The sequence below is a fragment of the Phaseolus vulgaris genome, chromosome 11 (assembly GCF_000499845.2).
Source record: "Phaseolus vulgaris cultivar G19833 chromosome 11, P. vulgaris v2.0, whole genome shotgun sequence".
NCBI classification, from domain to species: Eukaryota; Viridiplantae; Streptophyta; class Magnoliopsida; order Fabales; family Fabaceae; genus Phaseolus; species Phaseolus vulgaris.
In genome coordinates, this window is record NC_023749.2 from 11,646,307 (window position 1) to 11,674,154 (window position 27,848).

The window sequence follows — 27,848 nt, forward strand, 5'->3', positions numbered from 1 at the left end:
TTTAAAATAAATAAATTTGATATGTTTTATTAGTGAAAGTTTTTATGATCTGTTTCTTTTATATTTTTTTATATGCTAAAAGAGAGAGAGAAAATGTATCTATTAATGTGTCCAGGTTTTATATTAAAGCTCTAAAAGTTTAAAATGTTTATTTAAAGGAGGAGATGGTTGATCATGACTCTTAAAATTTTAGTGATAAGATTGTTTTAATGATTTATTACAAAAAATGATAAAGTATTACTTTACTTTCACATGTGAGTGTCTTAAATATGTTAAGGCTTATGTATTGCATAATGGTTCAATGTTCTTGTATAATTCTTTTTAAATGTGTTTATCATCGTAATAATTAAAATATAATCAACTTTACATAATAATTAATTATCTTATATTATAATTGATTGTTATAAATAAAAAAATTAATTATTTAAAGTAATATTCTATCATTGATGCTTAATTCAAACGCAAAATTTACATATAATCCATTCTAATTAAAAGTAATAGGTTGTATTATTATTGAGTTTCTATTATTATTACTTTTCATTCCACTATGATAAACAATATAATTATAAAATAATTATCAGATGCATAGTGAATTAAATTTATTTGTTAAAAGGAAGCCAAAATATCATCCATAACTTTCTCTTTAGGCTTGGAAAGATAATCCAAATGATCTCTACCACTTATATTCATGGTGAAACCATTATCAAATACAACCAAGATTCAAAAAAGGCTAGCCTCCTGATTTGGCTCCAAAGTCTCCTCATGGTATCATCTGATATATAGAAACTCAGTATTTTTACTTTATGCATGAAACCATGAAGTACAAACATACTTCACCATCCACTTTTAATCCAAAAATTCTTATGGAGAGGAATATTTGAGTTATTCTGTGAAATAAGATGGGATATGTGTTAAGCCACTTTGTGGACAACATTGTGCAGGTCTCTTCAATGCTCTATTCCCATTACTATCAGGACTAAAACTACTTATGATATTCTTATTATCCTTTGAAGGAAGAATATATTGGACCCTGCTAGAATGATTTTCATCTTTATCTTAGTGGCAAGAAGAGTTGAAAGAGATTCTCACTTTAAAAAAAAAAAGGAAAATCCCATATCATAAGTTCCATTCTTTAACTTTCATCTTCATTATTCATCTTCCTCATTTTCAAATCCTAGTGAAAAACTTTGGTGTAGAAATGAAGCTTCCTTTGAACTTTTGAAAACTATTCTTTAGATAAAAGCTATAAACTCCTATTAACAAATTATCTTAGGGAGATTAACACTTTTCCAAGTAGAAAGTCATTATTCAACTCAAGTAACCAACAGGGTTTTTCCCAACCACCACAACTGAATTTCTTCAAGTCTTCAATATAATTCTATGTGCCAGAAGAAAATTTCCTAAAGGTAGAAGACTTAGTAGATGAGCGCAGAAATGTAAAATAAATGCGGCTATTTTACATTTACAAATGCGGCTATAGAACTGCATTTGATCAGCACGCATTCGTAAATCAGAGAGATACAAATGCGGCCATAGAGCCGCATTTGTAAATCAAATTTACAAATGCGGTTACTTTAAATAACCGCATTTGTATATTCTTCTGAATAAGGGGTGAGGGTTTAAGGATTTAAGATTTACGAATGCGGCTCTGGTAATAGTCGCATTCGTAAATCACATTTACAAATGCGGCTCTGGTAATAGTCGCATTCGTAAATCACATTTACAAATGCGGCTTTGGTAATAGCCGCATTTGTAAATATTATTTTTTGATTTACAAATGCGGTTTTGGTAAATAACCGCATTTGTAAATAGTGTTTTTTTTTAAGTGCAATTTGTATTGTCCCTAAACCATATAAATTAACCTGCATAATGATCAAACCCAGCCAGATAAATACAAAAATATAGATATAAATTGAGAGCATCAAAATGTACATTTACAAGTAATCAAATTACATATAATAAAACTACTATTGATTACCTATGCTAGACTTATAAAAATTTATGAAATATGTGGACCAAGAATCTCTAACATATGAAATGTCTTCCGAATTCATTGGTGTTTCTTCTGTGAATGGCTGCATTGCAAAATATAGTTGACATAAATTAGTTTATATATATATATATATATATGTTCAAGAATTATAAAAATGATTTAACATATAGTACCTCTTTCCAACCAGTTTTAACACCTAGTCTTATAATGGTAATCATCCATTGCATAATGTAATAGCCACACTCATAGCTTCCTGGTTGTTTATTACACTATAATTCAATAAAAAGTAATATGTTAGTATATTGATAAACAATGATAATAGAGAAAGAAAAAAATTACAAACCTTTATTCTTATCCAGTTCAAATTATTTGAACTGGATCGACCTTTTAGGATGTTATATCCACGCCATGAACTGGTTAATACAAAAAACCTCGTTAGTAGATGGTTAATTAGTAACATATACAAAGTTAAGTTTATAATGTACTTACGTATCAATGATATCCTTAAATTTTGTGGGAATCTTCTTGTGTAGGGAACAAAACCACACAGCAGTCTTATCAACCATTGATAAGACAAGTAACTGCCAATGATGCCTATATCATCAATGAAAAGAGTTAGTAAATATTTAAAACATGAAATAATAATAATTGATGGCATATAATTAAACTTACTCATTAATATAAGGGCATAAATAAATTTGTTTTCCCTATTTTTCCAAGGTGTTAGTGATGTATGCTTGAGTCTCAGATGAGTTTGGTCCAACGGGATTAGTATATGCAGGACCTAAGAATCCATACATATTTTCCTTCCCCTCAGTGATACAGACTCTATGCAAAAACCTACAAGTTTTTAGTTAAAGCATAATCAATAATAATTTAACATAAAGTAAATTGAATAATAGGTAAAGATACTTACATCATAAAAAATTGAATTATACTTATATTGAGCTCCTGTTTCCCAGATATAAATTCTGATAAATCTGTGTTGTACATCATCAGCGGCAGTTCAATGTTTATTTGAAAAAATGTATCATCCCAAGGAACTGGAAAAGGTTCATTGTCAATCTGACTAGCAATGAGACCTAATGAAGCTATAGGATCGTCAATTGGAGCCTCACGTTTCTTCTCCGGACTTGGTGGCCGAAAAGGTTTCTACAAGATAAAGAACATTTGTATTAAATTATATGTAATATATAAATATAAATAAAAAATAATATAATGAAATGAAATTATTACATGAGGTTCGGGCATAAATCGAATGAGCTCTCTGGGCCAGGCAACGAATGTCTGAAATGCATCGACCATAGTGGTTACCTCATCTGAAGGTAGTGGAACACGAGCATCAGGAAATCGTACTTTTTCAACTGTTACCTTCGCCACATCAGGGGAGAGAGGAACGTTATGTAAGGTGGTGGCGTCTTGATAGACTTTTCCAAGGGCCACCACCCGAGGAAGTTTGCCGCCCACTACCAGTAGCTCACAACTCCCCTTTGTGCTCTTGGGAGTGGGACTAACAAGGGGTTCAACACAAAGTTGTTGCGATAGAAACTCTTGTCGCATTCAATCATTCTCCTTTTTCATCTGTAGCCATATCAAATCAGTCTCCTTTCTCATCTCCTCCATTAATTCTTCACGTATCTTAGTCTTCATTTGAGTTTCGTTCTCTTTGGAGGAGGAGGATGACTGCCGTTCTGAAACTCCAAAATATAGTTTAATTCCGACCCCTTGTCCAGCTGCACGAACACGACTAGAGTGCTCAGGTCGTCTAATTGCTTCAACCAGGATATCGTGACGACCTTCAGCAACAAATTTACCGTCAGATTCCAAGGAATCCTGTAAGAGTACACAAAAATCATATTTTCAAGCATTAATATAATTAATGTTTTAAAATAAATGAAAATAACAAAAATAACTTACAATTTTTTCGATGATAACCCCGGATTGCTCAGAACTTGGTGCACCCGACTTTTTAATTCGGGCTCTCTTCCATTTTACATGGCGAAAAGGTGGTGATGGAGGAGAAGTGACCCCTGTTTCCACATTTTCAAACAACGTCCCCTGTTTAGATTTCTCCTTTTCCACCATCAGTGCTTGCTCAAGTTTTCGATACCTCGAACGAGACATAACGTCAGGGTAACATTCTTCAAAGCTATCTCTTGAGCTTTCTTCCGACGATCCTGTCATAATTGAAATAAACAAACTGAAGTAAATAAGATAAACTTATTAATGTTATATAAACAAAAAAAGTTAAGTTACTTCACTTACCATCCAAACCTCATTTTGACGGCTTTCTTTAAAAAGACGCCATGTCTCTTCATCAATATGTTTGTACTTTAAACATGGATTTTCGTCTTTAAGGTCGCCAAAAATGTATCTCGAAGTCAGTCTTGACTTAAAGGTACGAAATTTGAGTCCGATATTGGATATAATCTTTGATCGAAGCGGTTCCACATCAGGAATTTCAAAGTTTGCCTGCAAAATAACATCAGCAAATTAAAATTAATCAATGAATATTAAAAAGCATTATATCAAAATGTAAAGCTTACTACAACATCCTCCCAGATCCTGTTCCGGTCGACCTCTGACACCTCATCCCATGAAGGTTGCATGAAGGTTGAAAGTTCATATGTAAATTCCTTCATTGTGGTCTTTACGGGTTGCATGTACATCATCAACTACATCGTCATCTTTATTAATTATCATTGGCGTGAATGAACAGGGGTCACCATTTTCAATATCATCTATGGTCTCCCCTTGTTTTTTGTCATGTAAAACGACATACCAATGTTCTGACGTAGGATCTTTCACGTAGAAAACTTGAGATGCTTGTTGAACCATTATAAATGGCTCATCTCGATACCCTATCTTTCGAAAGCCCACTAGTGTGAATCCTGAATCATCAATTTTAACCCCACTTTTATTGTCAACCCATTTACACTTGAAAACTGGAACGGAAAACTTAGTGTAGTCAATCTCCCATATCTCTTCTATAAACCCATAGTATGCCATTGATCCAAGTACTGGATTTGTATCTTTCAAAGTCGAAAACTGCATTGACTCGACTTCAAGAGTAACACCAGAATTTTGAACTGTACTCTTTTCATCCATGGACTTCGTGTAAAATATGTACACCTCTGATGCCAACCAGGTCAAGGTCTCTGATGCCGTTAAATCCTTGAACACCTCGTCTTTAAACCAAGGCATGAAAGTTCTATTATGTTCCATCAAGACCCATTTCTCTGTTTGTCTTGGGTTATTTGCCTTCACAGTGGCTTTATGAGCTTCTATGTAAGGTACAACTTCATCTGTGTTATTCAATATGTACAAATGTGCTTGCAAGACTTCTGATCGAGATTTGCTTACAATATTCACACCACGTAAACATTTACTTGTAGAACGCCTGTGGTGCCATGAATTAGCTGGAACACCTATTGGATTTGCTTTTGTCATGTACTCTGAACAAAATTCAATAATTTCTTCAGCTATGTACCTTTCAATCATTGAAGCCTTTGGACGATAATGATTTTTCACATAACCTTTCAAAATTTTCATATACCGCTCAACAGGATACATCCATCTTAAGTACACTGGTCCACACAATCTAACCTCTCTTACCAGATGCACCACTAGATGAACCATGATGTCAAAAAAAGATGGAGGAAAAAACATCTCCAATTCACACAAGATAACAACAATTTCATTTTGAAGTTCATATAGTTTTGAGGGATCAATGACTTTACAACAGATGGAAGAGAAGAATTAGCACAAACGGGTTATGATATGTCTAACATTTTTTGGTAAGATCCAACAGATAGCTACCGGCAACAACTGTTGCATCAAGATGTGACAATCATGAGACTTCAACCCAATTAACTTCAAATCTTGCATTGACACTAGGCTATTCACATTTGAGGAATGTCCTTGTGGCACTTTCACACCCTTTAGACATTGACAAAAACTAATTTTTTCATCTTTTGACATTGTGTAACAGGCTGGGGGCAAATATGTACGCTTACCCATTTCTATGGGTGCCAACTTGCCGCGTATGTTAATCTCAATCAAATCTAAACGAGCATTTAGACCATCCTTCGTGTTCCTGTTAATGTTAAGAAGTGTACCAATTAAGTTATCACACACATTCTTCTCAACATGCATTACATCTATACAATGTCTGACTTCTAACCTCGACCAGTACGAAAGATCAAAGAAGATTGATTTCTTCTTCCAAATATTTGTCACAGATGACTTTTTTTTTTACTTACCGAAGGTGTGGTATATGTTATTTACCTTTTCGTAAACCTCAACACCGGTTAATGGAGTTGGTGGACCACTACCCTCTTGGTGTCCATTAAAGGCTTTTTTCAACCTCCGGTAAGGATGATGACTTCTAAGAAACCTCCGATGCCGAAGATATACTGTTTTCCTTCCATGTTTCAATTATTGAGAAGCAGTGTCTTCTTCGCATATTGGACACGCTTTATGACCCTTAACACTATAACCTGATAAGTTACCATATGCCGGAAAGTCATTGATGGTGCAAAATAACATGGCATGAAGCTTGAAAGTTTCATTAGCAAATCCGTCAAATACTTCAACACCCTGGTCCCACATTAACTTCAAATCTTCAATTAGGGGACTTAGATAAACATCAATATCATTCCCTGGTTGTTTTGGACCGGATATCATCATAGACAACATCATGTATTTTCGCTTCATGCACAATCCAGGAGGTAAGTTGTAAATAACTAGAAATACAAGCCATGAACTGTGATTTGTACTCATATTACCAAACGGATTCATTCCGTCTGTAGCTAAACCAAGTCGGATATTTCTTGATTCTTTACCAAACTCTGGAAAGTCATCATCAAATTTCTTCCATTGAATAGAATCAGCTGGATGTCATTACATGCCATCGCATTTCCTCTCATCTGCATGCCATCTAAGATTCTTAGCATCGTCTGGGTTTGCAAACAAACGCTTCATCCTTGGAATGATGGGAAGATACCACATAACCTTCATTGGGGGTCCATGCTTTTCCATGTCATCAATAGAATCATCATCTTTTTGTTTCAACTTATAACGTGATAACCCACACCTCGGACAACTTTTCAACAATTCAAAATCTTTCTGGTATAATATACAATCATTAGGACATGCATGTATCTTTTTGTACTCCATACCCATTGGACAAAGAATCTTTTTGGCCTTGTAATTACGATTAGGTAGACTATTTCCCTCTGGAAGCATATCCTTCAACAGCTGGAGCAATTCCGTGAAGCTTTTATTAGTCCATCCGTTTATTACCTTCAAATTCATCAATCTTAACACCGCCGACAATCGTGTGAAGTTAGTTGATCCAGGATACAAAGGAGTCTCAGCATCTTTTGACATACTTCCATATCCAAGCGCTTTTGCAAAACACTCAGCTTCCACATCACAAATCATGTCCTCCAATCGATCATCATCTCCATCATCGTGTACTGCTTCATCCATGGTAGAACCCACATATTCTTCAGTTACGGAAACACGTGGTAAATTTAATAATTCACCATGCCATGATATTCGCATTTCCTTTCATCTACATGCCATCTAAGATTCTTAGCATCGTTTGGGTTTTCAAACAAACACTTCATCCTTGGAATGATGGGAAGATACCACATAACCTTCATTGGGGGTCCATGGTTTTCTATATCTTCAATAGTATCATCATCTTTTTGTTTCAACTTTTAACGTGATAACCCACACCTCGGACAACTTTTCAACAATTCAAATTCTTTGCGGTATAATATACAATCATTAGGACATGCATGTATCTTTTTATACTCCATACCCATTGGACAAAGAATCTTTTTGGCCTCATAATTACGATTAGGTAGAGTATTTCCCTCTGGAAGCATATCCTTCAACAACTGAAGCAATTTTGTGAAGCTTTTATCAGTCCATCCATTTATTGCCTTCAAATTCATCAATCTTAACACCACCGACAACCGTGTGAAGTTAGTTGATCCAGGATACAATGGAGTCTCTGCATCGCTTGACATACTTCCATATCCATGCACTTTTGCAAAAGACTCAGCTCCTACATCACGAATCATGTCTTCCAATCGATCATCTTCTACATCATCGTGTACTGCTTCATCCATGGTGGACCCCACATATTCTTCAGTTACGGAAACACGTGGTAAATTTAATAATTCACCATGCCATGTCCAAGTTGTATACGATCGAAGAAACCCATCACATAACAGGTGCTCCCTCATTAAATTAACATCCAATATCCTTCCATTCAAACAATTAACGCACGGACACCTGATCTTTGCTCCATCATGACCACTATTAATCGCGTTACGTTGTGCAAATTGTATAAATTCTTCTACTCCTCTTTCGTACTCATCACTTATACGAACATAATTTATCCAATTTCGATCCATTATATTCTGCAATAGTCATTCAGAATCAGGGTTCTATCTAACATTTTTGACGAGGGTCGAACACCCCAAACTCAATACCAGCACGTATTATTGCCGAAGGTCGAACACCTTCGGACTCAAAACAACAACGATAATTCTATTCAAAACTAACAACTAAACTAACATAATATAAGTACAAATTATAATAAATACTGAATAATATAAATTCAAAAATACAAATTATAATACATAAAAAAATAAAAATTCATAACATTAAAAAAAATCAAAAAACTTTAAAAAATCACCAACCTTGTGTGAGAAGCCTTCGTTGGTGAAGAGTAAAGAAGGAGCGGATAGCGGTGGCGGCGGCAGCGGATAGCGGTGGCGGCGGCAGCGGAACCGGTGGCGCTCAATGAAGCTACGAAGGAGAGAAAAACAAACAAGAACTTATGAATCGGTGCAATGTCAATGTAACAGTGTAAGAAACGAAAACGAATCGGTGCAGCACAAAACTGTGAATATGAGAAACACAAGAACTTACCAAATGTGAATATGAGAAGAACGCGAACGGGAATGTAGCAGGAACAATGCAAACGCGACCTGGAACAAAGCAGCAACAGTGAAAAGGAAAGGCGGTGAAGAGAAATCGTTTAAACTGTGGCGCGTTCCAAATATTTAGGGTAAAAGAACATTTACAAATGCGGCTATCAGGGAAAACCGCATTTGTAAATCAAGCGTATTGATTTACAAATGCAGCTTTACCAATAACCGCATTTGTAAATCAATACGCTTGATTTACAAATGCGATTTTCCCTGATAGTCGCATTTGTAAATAAACATAATTTCAAAAATGTCACCGCGTTTTTTACGAATGCGTTTAAGCGCTGAGCCGCATTAAATAAAGAGCGCTCTTTTCTTATTTTTGTACTTGTTGGAGATCCCACATCGACTAGAGATTAGAGCCTTTCATTGTATATAAGTGGGTGCAAACCTCAACCTCATGAGCCGGTTTTATGGGTTGAGTTAGGCTTAAAGTCCATTTCGTAATATGGTATCAAAGCCATTTTCGAGCATATCCTAGCGAGTGTTTGTGTTGGGCCTATCGTGCCACCCGCTATCGGGCCGCTATCGGACCACCCATAATATATAGTCCCATGCACGAGTTGGTAGTCTCGGCGTGAGGAGGGTGTGTTGAAGATCCCACATCGACTAGAGATTAGAACCTTTTATTGTATATAAGTGGGTGCAAACCTCAACCTCATGAGCCGATTTTATGAGGTTGAGTTAGGCTTAAAGTCCACTTTGTAATAGTACTAGTGATTATAATGAAAAATTAATGGAAGAGATAATTCTTAGAATTATTCTGCCTTTTATGATCATCCTTTGTATGGTATGGTAGCATGACCAAGTCTTAAGTTTATTTGTTCTATTATTCAAACTTCACTATATCTGATTGAACTAAAGAAAAAAAAAAATATCTAACAAAAAATCCCTTAGATGCTATTTGAATAGCCTCTGTTGTGAATTCTTTGTATCAGAACGATTATAACCAATAATCCTATTTATATTATGACTATGATAAATAAGAACACCAATGATAAGACACCATATACTATAGAAACTCATTTATCCCATTTAATTAGTATTTCTGTTTATTATACCAATAAGTGGCTTGGTCCAAAATTCATATTGAAGATGCATATTATAAAATATTTAATTTGTCAACACACATATATAATAAATAATTTCATATAGAAATTACTTTCTTAAGTATTGACATAATTTGAGAATTAGTTAAAATTATTGTTCATGAAGAATATTTTTATAAGTAAGAATTTAGACGAACCATACGGTTTTAATATTATTCACAACTTAAAAATTAATTCCTTTAACAACGGGCTTTTAGGTATGGATGACCAGAACTCGATAATCTGATAATCGAATTATGACTTACAAACAATAAATGAGTCTAAATAAAATTTGAAAATATTTATTTGCATAAATTTAAGAAAGGCTTATTTCGAAAAGAATTCTGAAGTCATTAGAACAAATAAATAAAAAATAATAAAGTAAATTCCACCAATTTTTAAAATGATTTCTTTTCTCTTCTAACAATTCTCTCGAACACATCTTTTTCGTGGGTAAATTCCTTATCTAGCATCATTTACACTTTTATTTTCTCATCTAGTACTCTTTTGTTTTTATTTTCCTATCTAGCACCCTTTTGTTTTTATTTTCCTATCTAACACCTTTTTATTTTTTATTTTTCTATCTAGCACAATTTCAAAAATAAATAAATAAATAATAAATTTAATTTTTTTTGATAATTTTAATTTTGAATGCATTAAAAAATAAATATTTTTAATGTTTAAAATAGTTAGAAATATAATTAATGAATAAAGAAATGAGTTTTTACAAAATAAAAATAAAAAGGTAATAAATTTAAAATGTTTAGTTTAAATTTTTTTTAAGAATGAAGAAAATAAAAAAATTAAACTCTACACCAACATAAAAGTTGAATCCATAAACATAAATTAATATTTTTTATTATTATTGATGATGTAATCATGATGTTAATTTCAAGTAAAAAATACATAACATAATTATAAAAAAAAAACAAGTTGAATAAGAAGAACTGATATGGACATAAGAGAACATGATCGAACAAAAAAATGTTCATATTGTCAAACACCAAGACACCCTGTTCCAACATTACTGGATTATGCATTTCTCGTCATTTATGTTTCATTTCTCACAAACTATTTAACGTACCATTGAAGAAAATATTAAATGAATGATCATCTTTCATTTATTTTCCTTTTTATGATCAACATATATTTATTTAGTATCGTCTTATATCTCTTATTTTGATTTTTTTATATCTTTTATTTTTATCTTATTTTGTTTTGCCTTTATTTTATATCTTTTATGTTTTTAGTTATTATTTATTTCTGTCATTCTTTATTTATTTCTGTTTTTTGTTTTTATTTTATTGTTGCTGTTTTTATTTTCTAGACTTATTTATTTTTGCATTTTTTTCTTCTCATTTTTAAGCATTAAGTGTAACATTTGCTTTAGTTATTTTTTAGGATTTTGCATTTAAGGTAGACACTTCAATATTATTTGTGTGTCCACTATTAATTAATACTAATTGACTTTGATTTTTTTATAATTATGTCCTATATTTTTTACTTGAAATTAACATGATTACATAATCAATAATAATAAAAATAAATACTAATTTATGTTTATAGATTCAACTTTTATGTTGTTGTAGAGTTTAATTTTTTATTTTCTTCATTCTTAAAAAAAATAATTCTAAACTAATGTCGGAAGTTGATGCAACCTTTGCTGCTCAAATCCTGTCCTCATTTGCTGAGTTGCTTAATCCAGTTTATGAAGTTCGGACATTTCTCTTAAATAGCGTGTCCGTGTCGGACACTCGTATTGGTGTCGACACTCGTATCGGTGTCGACACTTATCGATGAAATACAATTATAACACGGTTCTAACACAATTTTAAAAAAGATAAATACAATAATTTTCTAAAAATTTAAATTTATTGTATAAATTTTTATTATGATTATAAAAATAAGGAACAAATTCTTTTGAACCAATTATTAAAAACATCTTCATATTCTCAAAAAAATCTGAAATATATTTGTGCATATAAATATTTATTGTTAATTTATATAATTAATAATTATATAATATATAGATTCATGTACCCGTATCATATATTTTAGGGATTATACGTATCTCTATATCCGTGTCGTGTCAGTGTCTATATCCATGTTTGTGTTATATAATTCTCATTTCATCAAGAAAAGGAGGACCAATTCCCAAGGAAGAGTCTCTAAAGTTGTATTGTTCCTACAGTTAAAGCTTAAAGGTATACACAAACGTCTTACTCATTTCCTAATTGATCAAATTTCGTATTTTCCAACAATCATTCCTAATACCCATGTTTGGTAAAAGAGGCTTTTATCCAGAAAGGGGGTGCAAAAAGAAATTCTTATGGTGCATAAAGTAAAGCCCTTCATCCAATGAAGGAGACTTGTTTTTGGGCCACAAGGGGAAATAACTTCCTTATATGTATATGTACGTCGTATAAAGGAAGGGGAAAAAAGGGTGAAGAAGAAAAAAAGTTAGGTAAACGGAAACAATAACTCCCGAAAGCAAACCTAGAAGAAGCATTGGTGTTCCTGAATTTCTTCACTCACTCCAATCTCAGAGTCAGAGTGATGGTCGCAGCAACAGCAACATCATCCACTCTCTCCAAACCTCCCTCTCTGCCTTTCAATCACACCCATGTTTTTCCCAAAACACCCTCAATACTCCCCACCCTCCCTCGCCCCGCCGTCAAACGTCTTTTCCTCGTATCCTCCAAAAATCCCCTTTCCGACGTTCTCTCTGTCCCAACCGCAGCAGCCACCGCCTGCGATGACGACAAGCCGCGCGAGGAGTGCGGCGTCGTGGGCATCTATGGCGACCCGGAGGCCTCCCGTCTCTGCTACCTCGCTCTCCATGCGCTCCAGCACCGCGGCCAGGAAGGCGCCGGAATTGTAACCGTTAACAACAACGTCCTCCAATCCATAACCGGCGTTGGCCTCGTCTCTGACGTCTTCAACGAGTCCAAGCTCGACCAGCTCCCTGGCAGCCTCGCAATCGGCCATGTCCGGTACTCCACCGCCGGCCAGTCCATGCTCAAAAACGTCCAGCCCTTTGTCGCTGGTTACCGATTCGGCTCCGTCGGTGTGGCCCATAATGGTAACCTCGTCAACTACGGCACCCTTCGCTCCAACCTCGAGGACTCCGGCTCCATCTTCAACACCACCTCCGACACCGAGGTCGTCCTCCACCTCATCGCCACCTCCAAGCACCGTCCCTTCATCCTCCGCATCGTTGACGCCTGCGAGAAGCTCAAGGGCGCCTACTCTATCGTCTTTGTCACCGAGGACAAACTCGTGGCCGTTCGTGACCCATTCGGCTTCCGTCCCCTCGTCATGGGGAGGAGAAGCAACGGCGCCGTGGTCTTCGCCTCCGAAACCTGCGCCCTCGATTTGATCGAAGCGACATACGAGAGGGAGGTTTTTCCCGGCGAGGTTGTCGTGGTTGATAAAAATGGTGTCCAGAGTCTCTGCCTAATGTCCCATCCTCAACCCAAGCAATGCATTTTCGAGCATATCTACTTCGCGCTTCCCAATTCGGTTGTTTTCGGGAGGTCCGTGTACGAGTCCCGCAGAAGATTCGGGGAGATTTTAGCATCTGAGAGTCCCGTGGATTGTGATGTGGTGATTGCTGTTCCTGATTCTGGGGTTGTGGCTGCGCTTGGGTATGCTGCAAAAGCTGGCGTTCCCTTTCAGCAGGGTTTGATTAGGTCACACTATGTTGGGAGGACTTTCATTGAGCCCTCTCAGAAGATTAGGGACTTTGGCGTGAAACTCAAGCTCTCCCCCGTGCGTGCTGTGCTTGAGGGTAAACGTGTGGTGGTTGTCGATGATTCCATTGTGAGGGGAACCACCTCATCCAAGATTGTTAGGTTGTTGAAGGAAGCTGGTGCCAAGGAGGTTCACATGAGGATTGCTAGCCCTCCCATTATTGGGTCTTGTTATTACGGGGTTGATACTCCCAGTTCAGAAGAGTTGATTTCTAACAGAATGAGTGTGGAAGAGATAAGGGACTTCATTGGGTCGGATTCGCTGGCTTTTTTGCCCTTTGATAGCTTGAAGAACTTGTTGGGGACTGAAAGTCCTAATTTCTGCTATGCTTGTTTCTCTGGGAATTACCCTGTGGAGCCTACAGAGCTCAAGGTGAAGAGGGTTGGGGACTTCGTGGATGATGGTTTGAATGGTAGCTTGGAGTCTATTGGTGGTGGTTGGGTTCAAGCGAACCCAAACCAAATCAAGGCTGGTAGTTAGTGGTAATAGTTTTTCACAATTATCTCCTGTTTCTGGTTTTGTTGCAGTGTTAAGCCTAATGGATACTACTTATGTGATCTGGTGAGAGATAATGTCGGTCAAACCATGCTTTCAACCGTACTGTGGTGAGCTTCGTTAGTTCATTTGGATTCTGAAGGCCGGTTATGCATGTCTCATCTGATATATGGAGCTGCTTGTGTTATTTAGAATTTAGACAAACCATGGTATAAGAATTTTGATACTTTTCATTACATTACTCTTTTTTTTTGCTTTTCAATACAGGATCTTTTCAAATACACCTTGGATTTTCTTGGATGGTAGTTTTCCATCTCTTTTTTCTTGTATATATATTTGTTCTAGTCCCTGAAACAGAGGAGTAAACATTTTAAAATAAACACAACTTTTTGTTTACTTGGTAATTTAAAACTGTAGAACACAGTTAAGAGTGGTACAATGTTTTGTTCTGTAACTGCAATAAAATGAAAAGCCAAGTTTTCATGTAGCAATAAATGCAAAATTGGTAGTTATCAGTTTAAGGGATAGGCTGATACAAGACGGTGCGGTATATGTGTTTAATTTATATACTCCAAGGCCACATTTGTTTCACAAAATCTTGTTATATTCCTGGGAATATAAAAATAAGATTATTTATTCTTATGTTTGTTAAAAAATTGTATAAAAAGTTTTTATTCTCAAAGTGTCTCTAAGTTTTTTTTTTTTTAATTTCTTTTAGCAATCAAAGACTAGGATTAATTCCACAACTAAAGGGATGCTCTTCTTCTCAAAGAAGATAAATGACTTACCAGAAAAGTCACATGACAATTTTCTTTATAAATCTAATGAGGGAATTTTTCTTTGGGGCAGGTTCTTTTTCCATGTCATTTGATTCACCGCATATCAAATATACAGCTATGTTCTTGACCACCAATCCATGACCAAAACTTACAATAAATTTGACATTATTAAAGGAAATTACCTTGTCATGCTTGTGTTCACTTTGTGTAATTAGGCATTAAGACACTTGTAAAACATTAAGTTGCGACGATTTCAGGGTTTGATAAATAAACAACACACAGAGCCATCGAAAGAAACAGAATGTCCCTCACCATATGGGCCAACCAATGAGGATGGTTGTCACCTGGAAGAGAAACATCACAAGATTCACTGTTTTCCAATCCCTCAGAAACATTATTGCTGAGAGTATTGATATTGAGGAATTCATTGTAACTTCCAACACCAATCAAAGAAAACCTCAAGCGAAGCTTTGAAATTCTTGATTCTGTAAAATTTACACCGTATTCGACAAGAATTGTTTTTACTTGATTAGATAGCTGAAACTCGTGTCACCTTGAACCAAAATACTTAGAAGATTTACGAGGCTGTTATGTGTACCGGTCGAACCCGAACAATCAAAGTCATGATTAAATAACGAATACATAATAAGTAAATGTCAAAGAGATAGTTTCAACTGAAATTGAATGAGTTAAAGACACACCTCGAAGTACATGTTAAAGACACACCTCGAAGTACATTCCCTAAATATCAAGAAGTCACTATATGTTCTAAAAACCACTAAATACATCTGAGTGAACGAATTACCTAACCCACATAAGTGGGGTCAGGTCAACCTATAGATAGGATTTTCGAAAGGAGGAAAATGTACGTTTTCATATCCTGAGAGAACAGACTAAAATATTAGTACTGGCTTGAGTGTTGGAGTGCAATCACAGGTACCCGACCGGCGGAACACGCATGTAGCGAGAGAAAAAACTTCGAAAGATTAGAATACTACCAATACAATAGCGAATTGTGTACCAGTGGATAAATATTACCTAGGCCCTCTCATCCATAGAGGTACATTCTTACATTATGTAATGACACAAGGTCACGCCAATTATTATTCTCCATACAAAAGATCGGGGATTCAGTGTTGATGATATGCAAGACCGAATGATAGAAGGAAAAATACTATTTGACAATCCTTCAAATCCACGTAGGGATATATATCAGTGCTTTTTTAGCTTACAATTGAAAAGGGCTTTCACAGAGTTATCAAGGATTTCATCTGCGCTATATCTTCTTCCAATAGTCAATCTTGAAACAATCAGAGAGGGTGAAAGTTCTTAAAGAATTCAACTTATATACCTATCTTGGGAGATTGCTTAGACTTGTGCAGTCTTTCAAATGTATCAGTGGTAGATTGCAGAGATCTCCCGTGGATTGGTTTACCTTGCACAAACTTGGGCAATCTTTTAGAATGAGTTTTTCAAGAAATGGTAGTCCTGAAAAGTTAGGTGTTTCTCTCAAGAACTTGGAGTGACTAAGATTAAGGGATTTTAGCCACCCTAAAACATGGGGTAGTTTCCAGACAAGTTGAAGATTGCTATGTTTTAGATCAAATGGAGTTACATTTTCCATATGAAAGTTATTTAGTATGTATTTAAAAGGAAACCCTTGCCAACAAATCCATCTTAGTTGTTTAATGAGATTGGTGGAGAGAAGAAAATAAAGGTGAATATAATTCTCATATAGCACCTTTTTATTTTTCCATCTAACACCTCTTTGTTTTTATTTCCCTATCTAACATCATTTCAAAAGCAAAATGTTATATAGTTCCTATCTTCAAAGAGTAAGAAGATGAGCTGCAATAACAACCCATTACTATATAAGAGGGCTTTATTTATGATATATAATCAATTCAAGTTGACAACTTAATAATTATATAGTTATTGCTACCAAATAAAAAAATCAACTCTATTTAATAGCTTCCTTTTGGATACTTTTAAATGAATCTCATGCTTTTGCATGTTTGATTGCAAATTTCCATGTCTATTTCGTATTATTTGAATTCACTACAAATGTCATGCCTCTTTTATCAATTTAAATGCATACTCTTTTTTTGTTGTCACATTAATGACAATGAGTATATAGTATTGGTAACAGTTGATTGAGAATACGAACAAGATAATCTTATGAAACGAGGATAAGCACAAAAGGTTCAAATAAAGTCTATTCATTCATGAAACCCACCTCCTTTACTATTCACTTTGGTTTGCTAATTATTTTGAAAGTACGAGAAATTTCTTAGTATATAAATCTTTTAAGAGTGTGTAATATACGTAGAACTATATATGATGAAATGTGTATTACTATATAAGAGTGTGTATTACTATATATTAGGCTTATGACTTAGTATTACTTTTCTCTTTGTAACCTCCTTCTTTGCTTATGGATTTGTTGGTTTTTGGTCCATTTCCTTTTCTGCCTTTTGCTTTTTGTACCTCTGTACTCTTCTCTTTTTCAATAAGATAATAATATCAATCTCCGTTCTTCTCTTTGACTCACTCCTTCTAATATATTCTAGGGTTTGTTCTTCATTTGCTTCTGTTGTTTCTTCACGAGCGTATCTCCTCAGTTTTTGTTTTGCAGCGATCTTCAACTTCTTAGATAAAGGCTGCACCATATCAATTCTAACTTGCATCCTATCATTTTTCTAAATTTCCAAAGTAAATATAATTCAAAAATAAAAAATATATTCCGAACAAAAAAATCTGGAACACAAAATTGAAAATGCATTCAGAAAAAAAAATTTGGAATTTAAAAATGTGTTATGGTTAATAAAGCTAAGATGTCTCGGGTCCAACCAATTTTGCCATCCCTTGCTATGTCATGTGTTTCTTTTTCGATTTATTGGTTCATTGTTGCTAAAACTAATATTTCTTTTCTTTTAGATATTGCATAGGAACGACCGACACAATCAGATCAATCGACCCAATCGAAAAATAGTTATCTCTACCTTCATCCTAACGAAATCCTCACCGCTCTGTTGGTTTTGTCGGTTCTTTACTCAACAAATTACCACTCTTGGAGCAGATCAATAATAATTGCATTGAGTGCGGAAAATAAAGTGGAGTTCGTTTTGGGCTCTCATCCCCACCCAAACAAGAATCATCTAACTTATTCAACGTGGAACAAATGTAACAACATGGTTGTCTCCTAATTAGTTCATTTGGTTCTCATTCCTATTAGGCAAAGCATTATATGGGTGGATATGGTTGTATATATTTGGAATGATTTAAAAACGAGATACTCTCAAGAAGATTTTGTTAAAAAATTATATAATGTAAATTAATTTTATAATGTAACTCATGTGAAATAGATTTTTGGCCTTGGGTTAGTAAAATAAATGATTCATTGGTCAATATGAGAGGTTATATATATATATATATATATATATATATATATATATCTTATGATACCTGATGAAATCTAATCTGATGGAGATTAGAAAACATTAAGAAGATAGGGTTTTGTCTTTGCAGAGAAGGTTGTCTCATTGTTGTTGAGAAAAAGAGAATTGAAGAAAATGCTCACATAAAGACTTTCATGAAAAAAGGTAACTATGTATCTCTATTATAATTGAATTCTATATCTCTATTATAATAGAATATATAGAATGTGAAAATCATAATTTGTAAGATCTTTATGTCATGCAAATAAGTTTTACACGTGGTATCATAGTAACTTTGTTCAGTTTATGATTCTCCATTAACAACGTTCCAAATTTTATGACATTTTTAAAATTAGGAATTTATGAATGGAAGTTTTATATTTGGTAATTAAATTACTAAAAAAAATATATGACCGTGAATGATATGATGAAGGCAAAGGCATGTTTATTTTATTTTTCTCGCAGCAATTTTTTTTTTTTCGTTTGCGAAATTTTTATATGATTAAGGTGCAGTTTGCGAATTATTGGATTAAGGTGCAATTTACGAAATTATTGTAGGAATAAGGTGTCGTTTGCATGATTGGCAAAAGCCATTAACGCTTCCGTATGCACTCTGTACCTGATTAATAACAATTAATGGGGCCCACGTTGAACGAAAAGAATAACCTAACAATTTATGGGACACACATGCATTGAATGAAAAGAATGACCTCTAATCTTTTTTTTTTCTCATTCTTTACTGCACCTTATACTAACGTTATTATATTATGCCTTAAGAGCAATTATAGGGCCCACATGAATGACCAAGTTTGTTTTTTAATTTTTATTGAATTCTTTACTGTACCTTACATATTATATTATGTCTTGTAATACAATTTGTATTCCTTTATAGAAACTTGTATCCTAAACGTAAAATTAATTTCATAATGCAATTGTTTGAATTAAATGTATAATAAATTTGTAATGACAAAAGTAAATCTTTATATTTTATTTAATTTTAAATTAATGATGAATTTTATTTCAACTATCTATTGAAATGGATGTTAAATTATAAATGATTGATATATAGGTAAATTGAAATTCATTATTATAAGGTATTTATAGATCATCTAAAGGTTGATTAGTTGTTCTTGTAATCAATGGTTGTGAACATGCATTATTAACTTTATTTATATATTCAAAGATAATGAATATTTCTAGTTAATGCATATGTCTTGTCGAATAATATTAATATTATTAACATCATTATGTTTTGTGTATTAATGTATCACCCAAAGGAGAACATTATACATATAATGTTTGTTTCTTATCTGAATGAATTTGTATTGTATGTTTAATTTATGAATCAAAGTATTAATGTTAAACATGTATTAATTACACTATCTATCTATTCCTGTATCTTTACATTCGCATGCTACGTTTGTTCCCATCTTTAATGGATTAAATTTTTCTGATTGGAGTGAACAAGTCCAATTTCACTTAGGTGTATTAGATCTTGGTTTGACTTTTCAAATTGAGAAACCTGTTGCTACTATTGATACTAGTACCAATGAAAAGAAAGCTCATTATAAGATTGGGGAAAGGTCAAACAGACTTAGCTTGATGTTTATGCGAATGAACATAACGAGTAATATTAAGTTAGTTATTCCCAAAACTGAGAGTGTAAAAGAATTTGTGAAATTTGTGGAAGAGCTCCCAAACTACTGATAAGTCTCTCTTTGGGACATTAATGAGTACCTTAACTATCATGAGATTTGATGATTCTCGTACTATGCATGAATATGTCATTGAGATAACAAATATTGCAACAAGACTTAATTCTCGTAGAATGACAGTGGATGAAAATTTTCTTGTGCAGTTCATCTTGAACTCATTAGCGTATGAGTATGGCCCATTTCAAATGAACTATAATACCATGAAAGACAAATGGAATGTGCATGAATTGCACAATATGTTAGTTCAGAAAGAGATCAAACTTAAGATCAAAGAAACCACTCCATTCATTATGTGAATAATCAAGGAGCTAAAAAGAAAGTTCATAAGAAACATGGAAAAAGTAAAAAACCATCAAAGATTAACAAGCCCTCTACTAAAATTCAGAAGAAAAATGACAAATGTCATTTATGTGGGAAATCTGGACATTTCCAAAAGGACTACTTTAAACATAAAGCTTACTTTGAAAAGAAAGGTGAGCACAATGCTTATGTATGTTTTGAATCAAACTTAACTAAAGTTCCACATAATACTTGGTGGATTGCTTTTGGATCGAAAACTCATGTTTCTAATATGATGCCAAAATTCCTTTCATGAGGAATAAAGTGAAGGTTCTAGTGAAAGTTCTCGGGACTTATCATTAAATCCTTGACATTGAATTTCATTTAGACTTGTTTGATACTTTTTATGTACCTAATATTTCTAGGAATTTAGTTTCTTTGTCTAAATTGGATGTTGTTGGATACTTTTAAGTTTGGGAATAATTGTTTCAGTTTGTATAAACGTACTTGCATGATTGGATATGGTACACTTTATGATGGTTTATATAAATTGAGTCTTGATAATTTATATGTTGAAACTCTTATGACCTCGCATCATAATGTTGCTAGTAAACATAATTTAGTGAATGCATGTTCTGGTTACTTGTGGCATAAGCGTTTATGACACATTTCCAAAGAAAGGATGCAAAGATTAGTACAAAATGAAATACTTTTGAATTTAAATTTTACTGATATGAATGTATGAGTGGATTGTATTAAAGGTAAACAAATAAAACACACAAAGAAATGAGCCATAAGAAGCACTCAACTTCTTGAAATTATATACACGGATATATGTGGACTTTTGATGTAAATTCCTTCAATAAAGAAGGTATTTTATTACCTTTATTGATGATTTTTCACATTATGGTTATGTCTATCTATTACATGATAAAGCTCAAGCAGTGAATGCCTTGGAAATGTATATAAATGAAGTGGAAAGACAATTAGACAGAAATGTGAAAAATGTTAGGTCAGATAGAGGTGGTGAATATTATGGAAAGTATGATGAAAGTGGACAATACCTTGGTCCATTTGCTAAGTTCCTTGAGAAACGAGGTATTTGTATTGAGTTTATGGGAGTATAAGTTCAAGAGGGGGTGAATTGTACTTAGTATAATTTTCACAAGTGACTTATTTAACCAATTCTAACAGTAAAAACTGACTGTTTCTAGAAATAATAGATTCAAATTTCTCAACCAGATGGTTGCTTAAAAGAAACAACAGGCTAATATCAGAAACAACTTATAAATTCACTTTTACAGTTTATCCACTTTCTTAAAATTAGATTTAATGCAGTAATATTAAAACTGTTTTAATTCTATATCAGTTGTTAATAACTTGATTTAAAACATGAAGGAATCAAAATTAAAAGATCTTGATTAGTTCCAAAACATAATGACTAGCAAGATTTGAAACAAAAATCAATTAGGATCAAGTTCTTTTAAATTCAGATTTAAAACAAAATTATTAGAAACAATTCTTTAATCTTTGATGCCTTATTGGATACTTGATTCACAACATTGAAAGATTCAAATATCATAACACTTTGCAATTTTAAAAACAGTTAAGCATTTAAAGACTTTATCAACAGAAAAACAACAAATTTAATCTTGAAACAACAAATTCATTTTTAAACCAATTTTAATATTTTCAGATTTTAAAAGACATTAGTATAAGGACAGAAAAACACATAAGATTTTATACTGGTTCACTCAAAACTAAGCTACATCTAATCCCATCGCTAAGATGGATTTCACTAGTTCACAACAATCTTTTACACAAGATTACACAAAATCAATTCTTTAACCCTTCAAGAACCAAAGATACACACTGAAAAACACTATTTTAGCAATCCTATACTTCAAGAAACTCTATCTTAGAAGCATATTAGCACAACATTACAAAGAAAGGAAAGTAGGGAACAAGCAAACCTTATTTGCAGACTTAGGAGACTCAAACTGGACCTCTACAACTGCAACACCTTGAAGAAGCCCCTAATCACCAACCAATGTGACAATGACAACACAAGAACTTCAAAAGTTTTTTCAGAAAAACTTTCCAAAAACTAAAATCTCTTAAGAACCTCTCAAAAACTCTTTAAAAGCAGTAAGCAATGTGTATTCAATGGATGATTTGCACTGAAAACCAACTATCCTTTTATAGGATAAAAAACAGAACTGATTTGGCAAAAATAGTTTCAAATAAGTTAAAAAATAATTGATTAAAAGTTGAGAAAACAAATTGTATTTTGAAAAAAACACTTGGTGGAAACATAACCAACATTTGAGAAGTTGAAAACATAATGTGGGAACAAAGCTAACTTTTAAAAACCAAACTGATGTTTGGAAACAAAACTGTTTTAGTTTAGAAAAGTTTTAAATCAATTGTTTCATAAAAAAACATATTGAAAAACCGGTACAGTCCAAAAAAACAAGTTGTAAAAAGCTTTAACAGATTTTTGGAAACAAAACTATTTTAGTTCAGAAAAGACACTTAAGCAAATCTATCTTAGCTAAGACAATAAAGAATACATGGCAACATCCATACAATAACTCTTCAAGAACCTTTTCTTCATCAAACACCTTCATTTAGCACACTAGTTGACTAGTCTTCAAGATCTCCAACAATTTGTGCTCAATACACAAAGTCAGGTACACCACAACAAAATTGTGTGTCAGAAAGGCGAAATCGAACCTTAATGGATATGGTTAGGAGCATGTTAAGTAATTCATCTTTACATGTATCACTATGGATGTATACTTTAAAAAATGCCATGTATTTGTTGAACAAGGTTCCTAGTAAGGCAGTTCGAAATACACCTTTTGAATTGTGGACAGGTAGGAAACACAGTTTGAGACAATTGCATGTTTGGGATTTGGTAAGTGCCAGATTTCATTAATATTTTATATTAAAATATAGACATTTATGAGTATTAATTGATAAAATAAACATAAAATAACTTCTAATTTATGAATTTATACCTTTTTACATTTTTTTTATTTTAATTTGAGTAAGAACGATTTATTCCCAAATTTGTGTTAATTTCAGGATTCTAGGGAAGAATGGAGATGATATGGCAAACATAGAATATACAAAGCTAAAAAGGGAAAGTTCTAACGCACCAAACATTCACCAAAGCTCGCCCAAACTTGCCTGAGCTAGACGCCACCAGAGAATCTCACTCAAGCGAGCTCAATCTCGTCTAAGCAAGATTGCTCTAGTAAAGTTGGTCCTTTTTCGTGCTTCTCACCCAGGCCAGCCCAATAACACCCAAGCGAGAAGACACTTAGCTCACGCAAATTAGGTTAAATAGGAGACTTGAGGCATAACCCTGTATGTAGAAGATTGAGAGGAAAACACCATTGATTGAATTGTAATCTAATTGGGAGAATAAGAGGTGTTAGAAACCCTAGAGGAGGCAACTGTTAAGGAGCAACATCCATAATCTTATTTTCTTGTTGTCCCTGTTTGTAACAACCATCATGTGTGGCTATTCTACCCTTTGAGATTGAGAGTAATCTTTTCAAACTCTTATGTATTGAGGTGATATCTAAACATAATATTTTTTTATTGATTGATGATTGGTATTATCATTTTGTTAGTAATGCTAGTTCGCCTTGATCTTGAAATTTAGATTTGACTGGAAAGTACTTCTAAGTTTCTGACCCAAATGATAATGCTTAACATATTTGAATGCTATGAATAAGTTTGAAATGTTAATTGCTATCATCGTCTGATCTTACTGATAAGAAGTTTTTATAAATATGCGAGGAATCATTATTTAGAAAGCATCTTAATAATTTTATATGCGAAGAATCGATATAAATGATTTTTATACGGGCATCAATATGAATCAAAGGACACAATATTGTCATGCTAATCAAAATACAAAAGAGTGATAAGAATGAACCCCAATCCCTATTTTTCCAATTGAAACAACAAATTTTTTGACTTGTTTTCTTATTAGTCATTGCCATCATAAAAAATTCCAACAAACTTTATTATTTTATTTTCTATTTAGTAAATATTTTATTTGAATATTCAACTGTTCGTTGTGGGTTCGATATCCATCCTTAAGGACAAATTATTACTTCTGACAATGCGATGCACTTTTTGTAGAAAAGTCATCAAGTTTTGGCGCCGTTGTCGAGAAACAATTGAATTTTTGAGTAAGAATTCTTAAATATTGTGAATATTCTAACTGTTTTTATTTTATGTTAATAATTATTATATTTGTTTGTTGTCTTTATATTTGTTTACTATTTTTATTTTGTTTTATTTAATTACAATTATTTTTGTTTATTTTAATTTGTAGATCTGCTTATACTTGTTTTAATTTATTTTTAGATTTATTTTAAATTTATTTGTTTTTATTTTATCTTCCTATTTAACTTGAATTTATTTTATTCTATTTATTTTTCAATTTTAAATTAAAAAAAATTATCTCGTTACTGCTAGTGAATCATTGTGCTAACCCTTGAATTAATTGTCTTATATGATATTGAGATGTCAATTTTTCAAAGACCAATTATTATTTGAAGTAGAGATTGAAAGGGCAACCAAAAGAAACAGAAAGACAAATAAAAGAGAGACAATGAGATACGAGAGAGGAATCCTCAACCACTTTTTTTCTCACTAATATTTTTTAAGAAGGAAAGCAACATGGGAGAAGAGCAAACACCACCACCCCCTAGGAGGACACTTGGAGATTATGCCATGCAGTAACGACCAAAGATTTTTTCTAATATTGCAATATCTACTACCACTAGGGCCTTGGAGATGAAACCCGCTTTCCTTAGTCTCATCAGTACCCATCAATTCACAACAATGGATCATGAGGATCCATATGCACATTTGGGTACATTTTATGAATTGGTGGGAATAATGGATTTTCAATAAGGTGATATTGAAACTGTTTATATGCGCTTGTTTCCTTTTTCATTGGTAGTAAAGGCTAAAGAATCACTCAAATCACATCCAAATCAAAGACTTACTAGCTGGAAGAATGCATAAGAAAAAATTTTGAAAATATTTTTTCCAATCTCTCGCTACATCAAAGCAAAGTCTGAAATCTCTATGTTTAGACAAGGAGCAGATGAAAGCTTTCTGTGAGACATGGGGGAGATTTAAGAAAATGTTGAGAAAATGGCCAAATCATGGGTTTGAAGATATTGCTCAACTGAGCATATTTCTTAATGGTCTTAGATCTGACACTAAGATGCTCATAGATGCTGCAGCTGGCGGAACAATGATGGTTGTTGATGTAGAACAAGCGATAAGGATTATTGATGCATTGGTATCAACTGATTATGAAGACCAACATGATAGACAAGGTATCAAAAGAAAAGGTGGTTAGAGTTAAATACTTCAGATGCACTCTTGACTCAAAATAAAATTTTGACATAGTAAATTGAGACTTTAACTGCAAAAATGGCTAAATTGCCACAACAATTACAAGCCGTGCAATTATATAAGAGTCAGAGACAACCAATTAGGTGTGATTTTTGTGGAGGTGATAATCCCAATGGTCACTGTTCCTATCAAAACAATTCATCTGGAGTAGAAGTAAATTACATGGGTAATCAAGAAGGCAAGGTGGTTTCTCCAACAACAATAATTATTCTCAAGGTTGGAGAAGCAATTAGAATCAAAATTTTGGGTGGAATCAATATAGTGGTTCATCCAACAAGCAAGGTCCTTTCCAACAACAACAACAACCCCTATATCCTCCAGTTACTGAAAGATTGAACAAATTTGAAGATTCCTTGGAGAAATTCATGAAAGCTATTATGGCCTGTCAAGAGAATAATATGGTAGCAATAAAAAATATACAAATTCAGGTGGGACAGATTGCCAAACAAGTAGCAGAGAGATAACGTGATCATTTTTCAGCCAACGCCCAAACCAACCCAAAAGAGCATTGTAATAAAATTGTCTTTGAAAGTGGTAAAATAGAAGGAAAAGGGGATGGTAATAATGTAGTGGCTGAAAAGGAAAGGAAAATGAGATTGAGGAGGAGAGAGATGAGAAACAAAGAAAAGTGAGGAAGGAAAGATTAATAGAAAAAGTGAAAATAAGGAGAGAGGTGTTCTTGAAAAAGATGTATCATGTTCTCATGCTCCTTCAAAAAAAGAGAAGGAAATGATTTTTTTTTTGATAATTTGCTCCCTAAATATTATTTTAGTAGAAAATCTAAAGCAAGATTCAACATTTGAGAGATTTATGAAGAATATGAGTTATATTGCAAAGAAAAATATATAGTTGGAGGTTGGATGCAATGCCATTATTAAAAAAAGTTTGTCTAAATAATCCAAGGACCCAGGAAGTTTTAATCTTCCCGTATCTATAGGTGTTTTTTCTGTGGACAAGGACTTGCTAGATTTGGGGGAAAGCATAAATCTAATTCATTTGACAATGCTGAAGAAAATAAAAGATTTGGAGATTAAACCTACCAAGATGACATTACAGTTGGCTGACAGAGTAACCAAGTATCCGTATGGTGTGGTTGAAGATGTTTTCGTTAAGGTGGATAAATTGATAGTTACTAGAATTAAAATTGATATTGATAGGGGAAAACTTAAAGTAAGAACTCAATCTGATGAGACAACTTTTAATTTTTTTTTATGATTTGAAAAATTCTAATGCAGGGAAGGAATGTTTACAAAAAGATACACCAAAGGAAGTCTTTCCTGACACTAAAGAGCGATTGGACCTTTCAAGTTTATTTGAGGAAGTTATACATCATCATTTTCCAAAGACAGTTGTCAACCTTGAGATAAACCGACATCAAGCTAGATGACGCTAAATGAGCGCTTATTGGGGCGCAACTCTGAAATAGGATATTGAAACAAATGCAATAGATACAATTGGAGCAAAGAGCAACATGGGAGCATAAACAGATGTAGGAATTTGCAAATCATAGAGGGATAATGAGATTACAACAAGATATTTATCAAAACTTCCCTCAAGGGCAACCCAACCCATACATGCTTCCCTTGAAAGAGACAGATGTCAAGGTATATGACGTTAACGAGCATTTACTGGATGGCAAACTAGTACATATTTTAGCGTTATGGTTTGTTATTTTTTGTTTTGATTTTTACTTTTAAAAACCATGTTTTTCTGTAGAGAAATTCGCCCAGGCGTCACATGTCTCGCTTGGGTGGGTTTGACGTCGTAAAATTCGAATTTTGTGCAGGGAACCGCCCTGGTGCAGTATATCTTGCCTAGGCGACTTAGGAAGACAAACACAGGGGG

At 33.5% G+C, this 27,848-nt stretch overlaps 1 protein-coding gene and 1 pseudogene across 1 annotated transcript; one reads left to right on the forward strand and one right to left on the reverse strand.

The window, feature by feature from the left end:
• The first annotated feature begins 12,518 nt into the window (after positions 1-12,518).
• Positions 12,519-14,620, forward strand: LOC137830970 (amidophosphoribosyltransferase, chloroplastic-like). Its single transcript, XM_068638423.1, has one exon. The coding sequence runs from the start codon at positions 12,648-12,650 to the stop codon at positions 14,322-14,324; it is 1,677 nt and encodes a 558-aa protein (XP_068494524.1). The 5' UTR covers positions 12,519-12,647; the 3' UTR covers positions 14,325-14,620.
• Positions 14,621-25,647: 11,027 nt separating this feature from the next.
• On the reverse strand, positions 25,648-25,754 carry LOC137812085 (small nucleolar RNA R71; annotated as a pseudogene).
• Positions 25,755-27,848: the final 2,094 nt, after the last annotated feature.

What these genes read in the sequence shown, in the direction of transcription:
- LOC137830970 (XM_068638423.1), top strand. Translation starts at nt 12,648, where the DNA reads ATGGTCGCAGCAACAGCAACATCATCCACTCTCTCCAAACCTCCCTCT.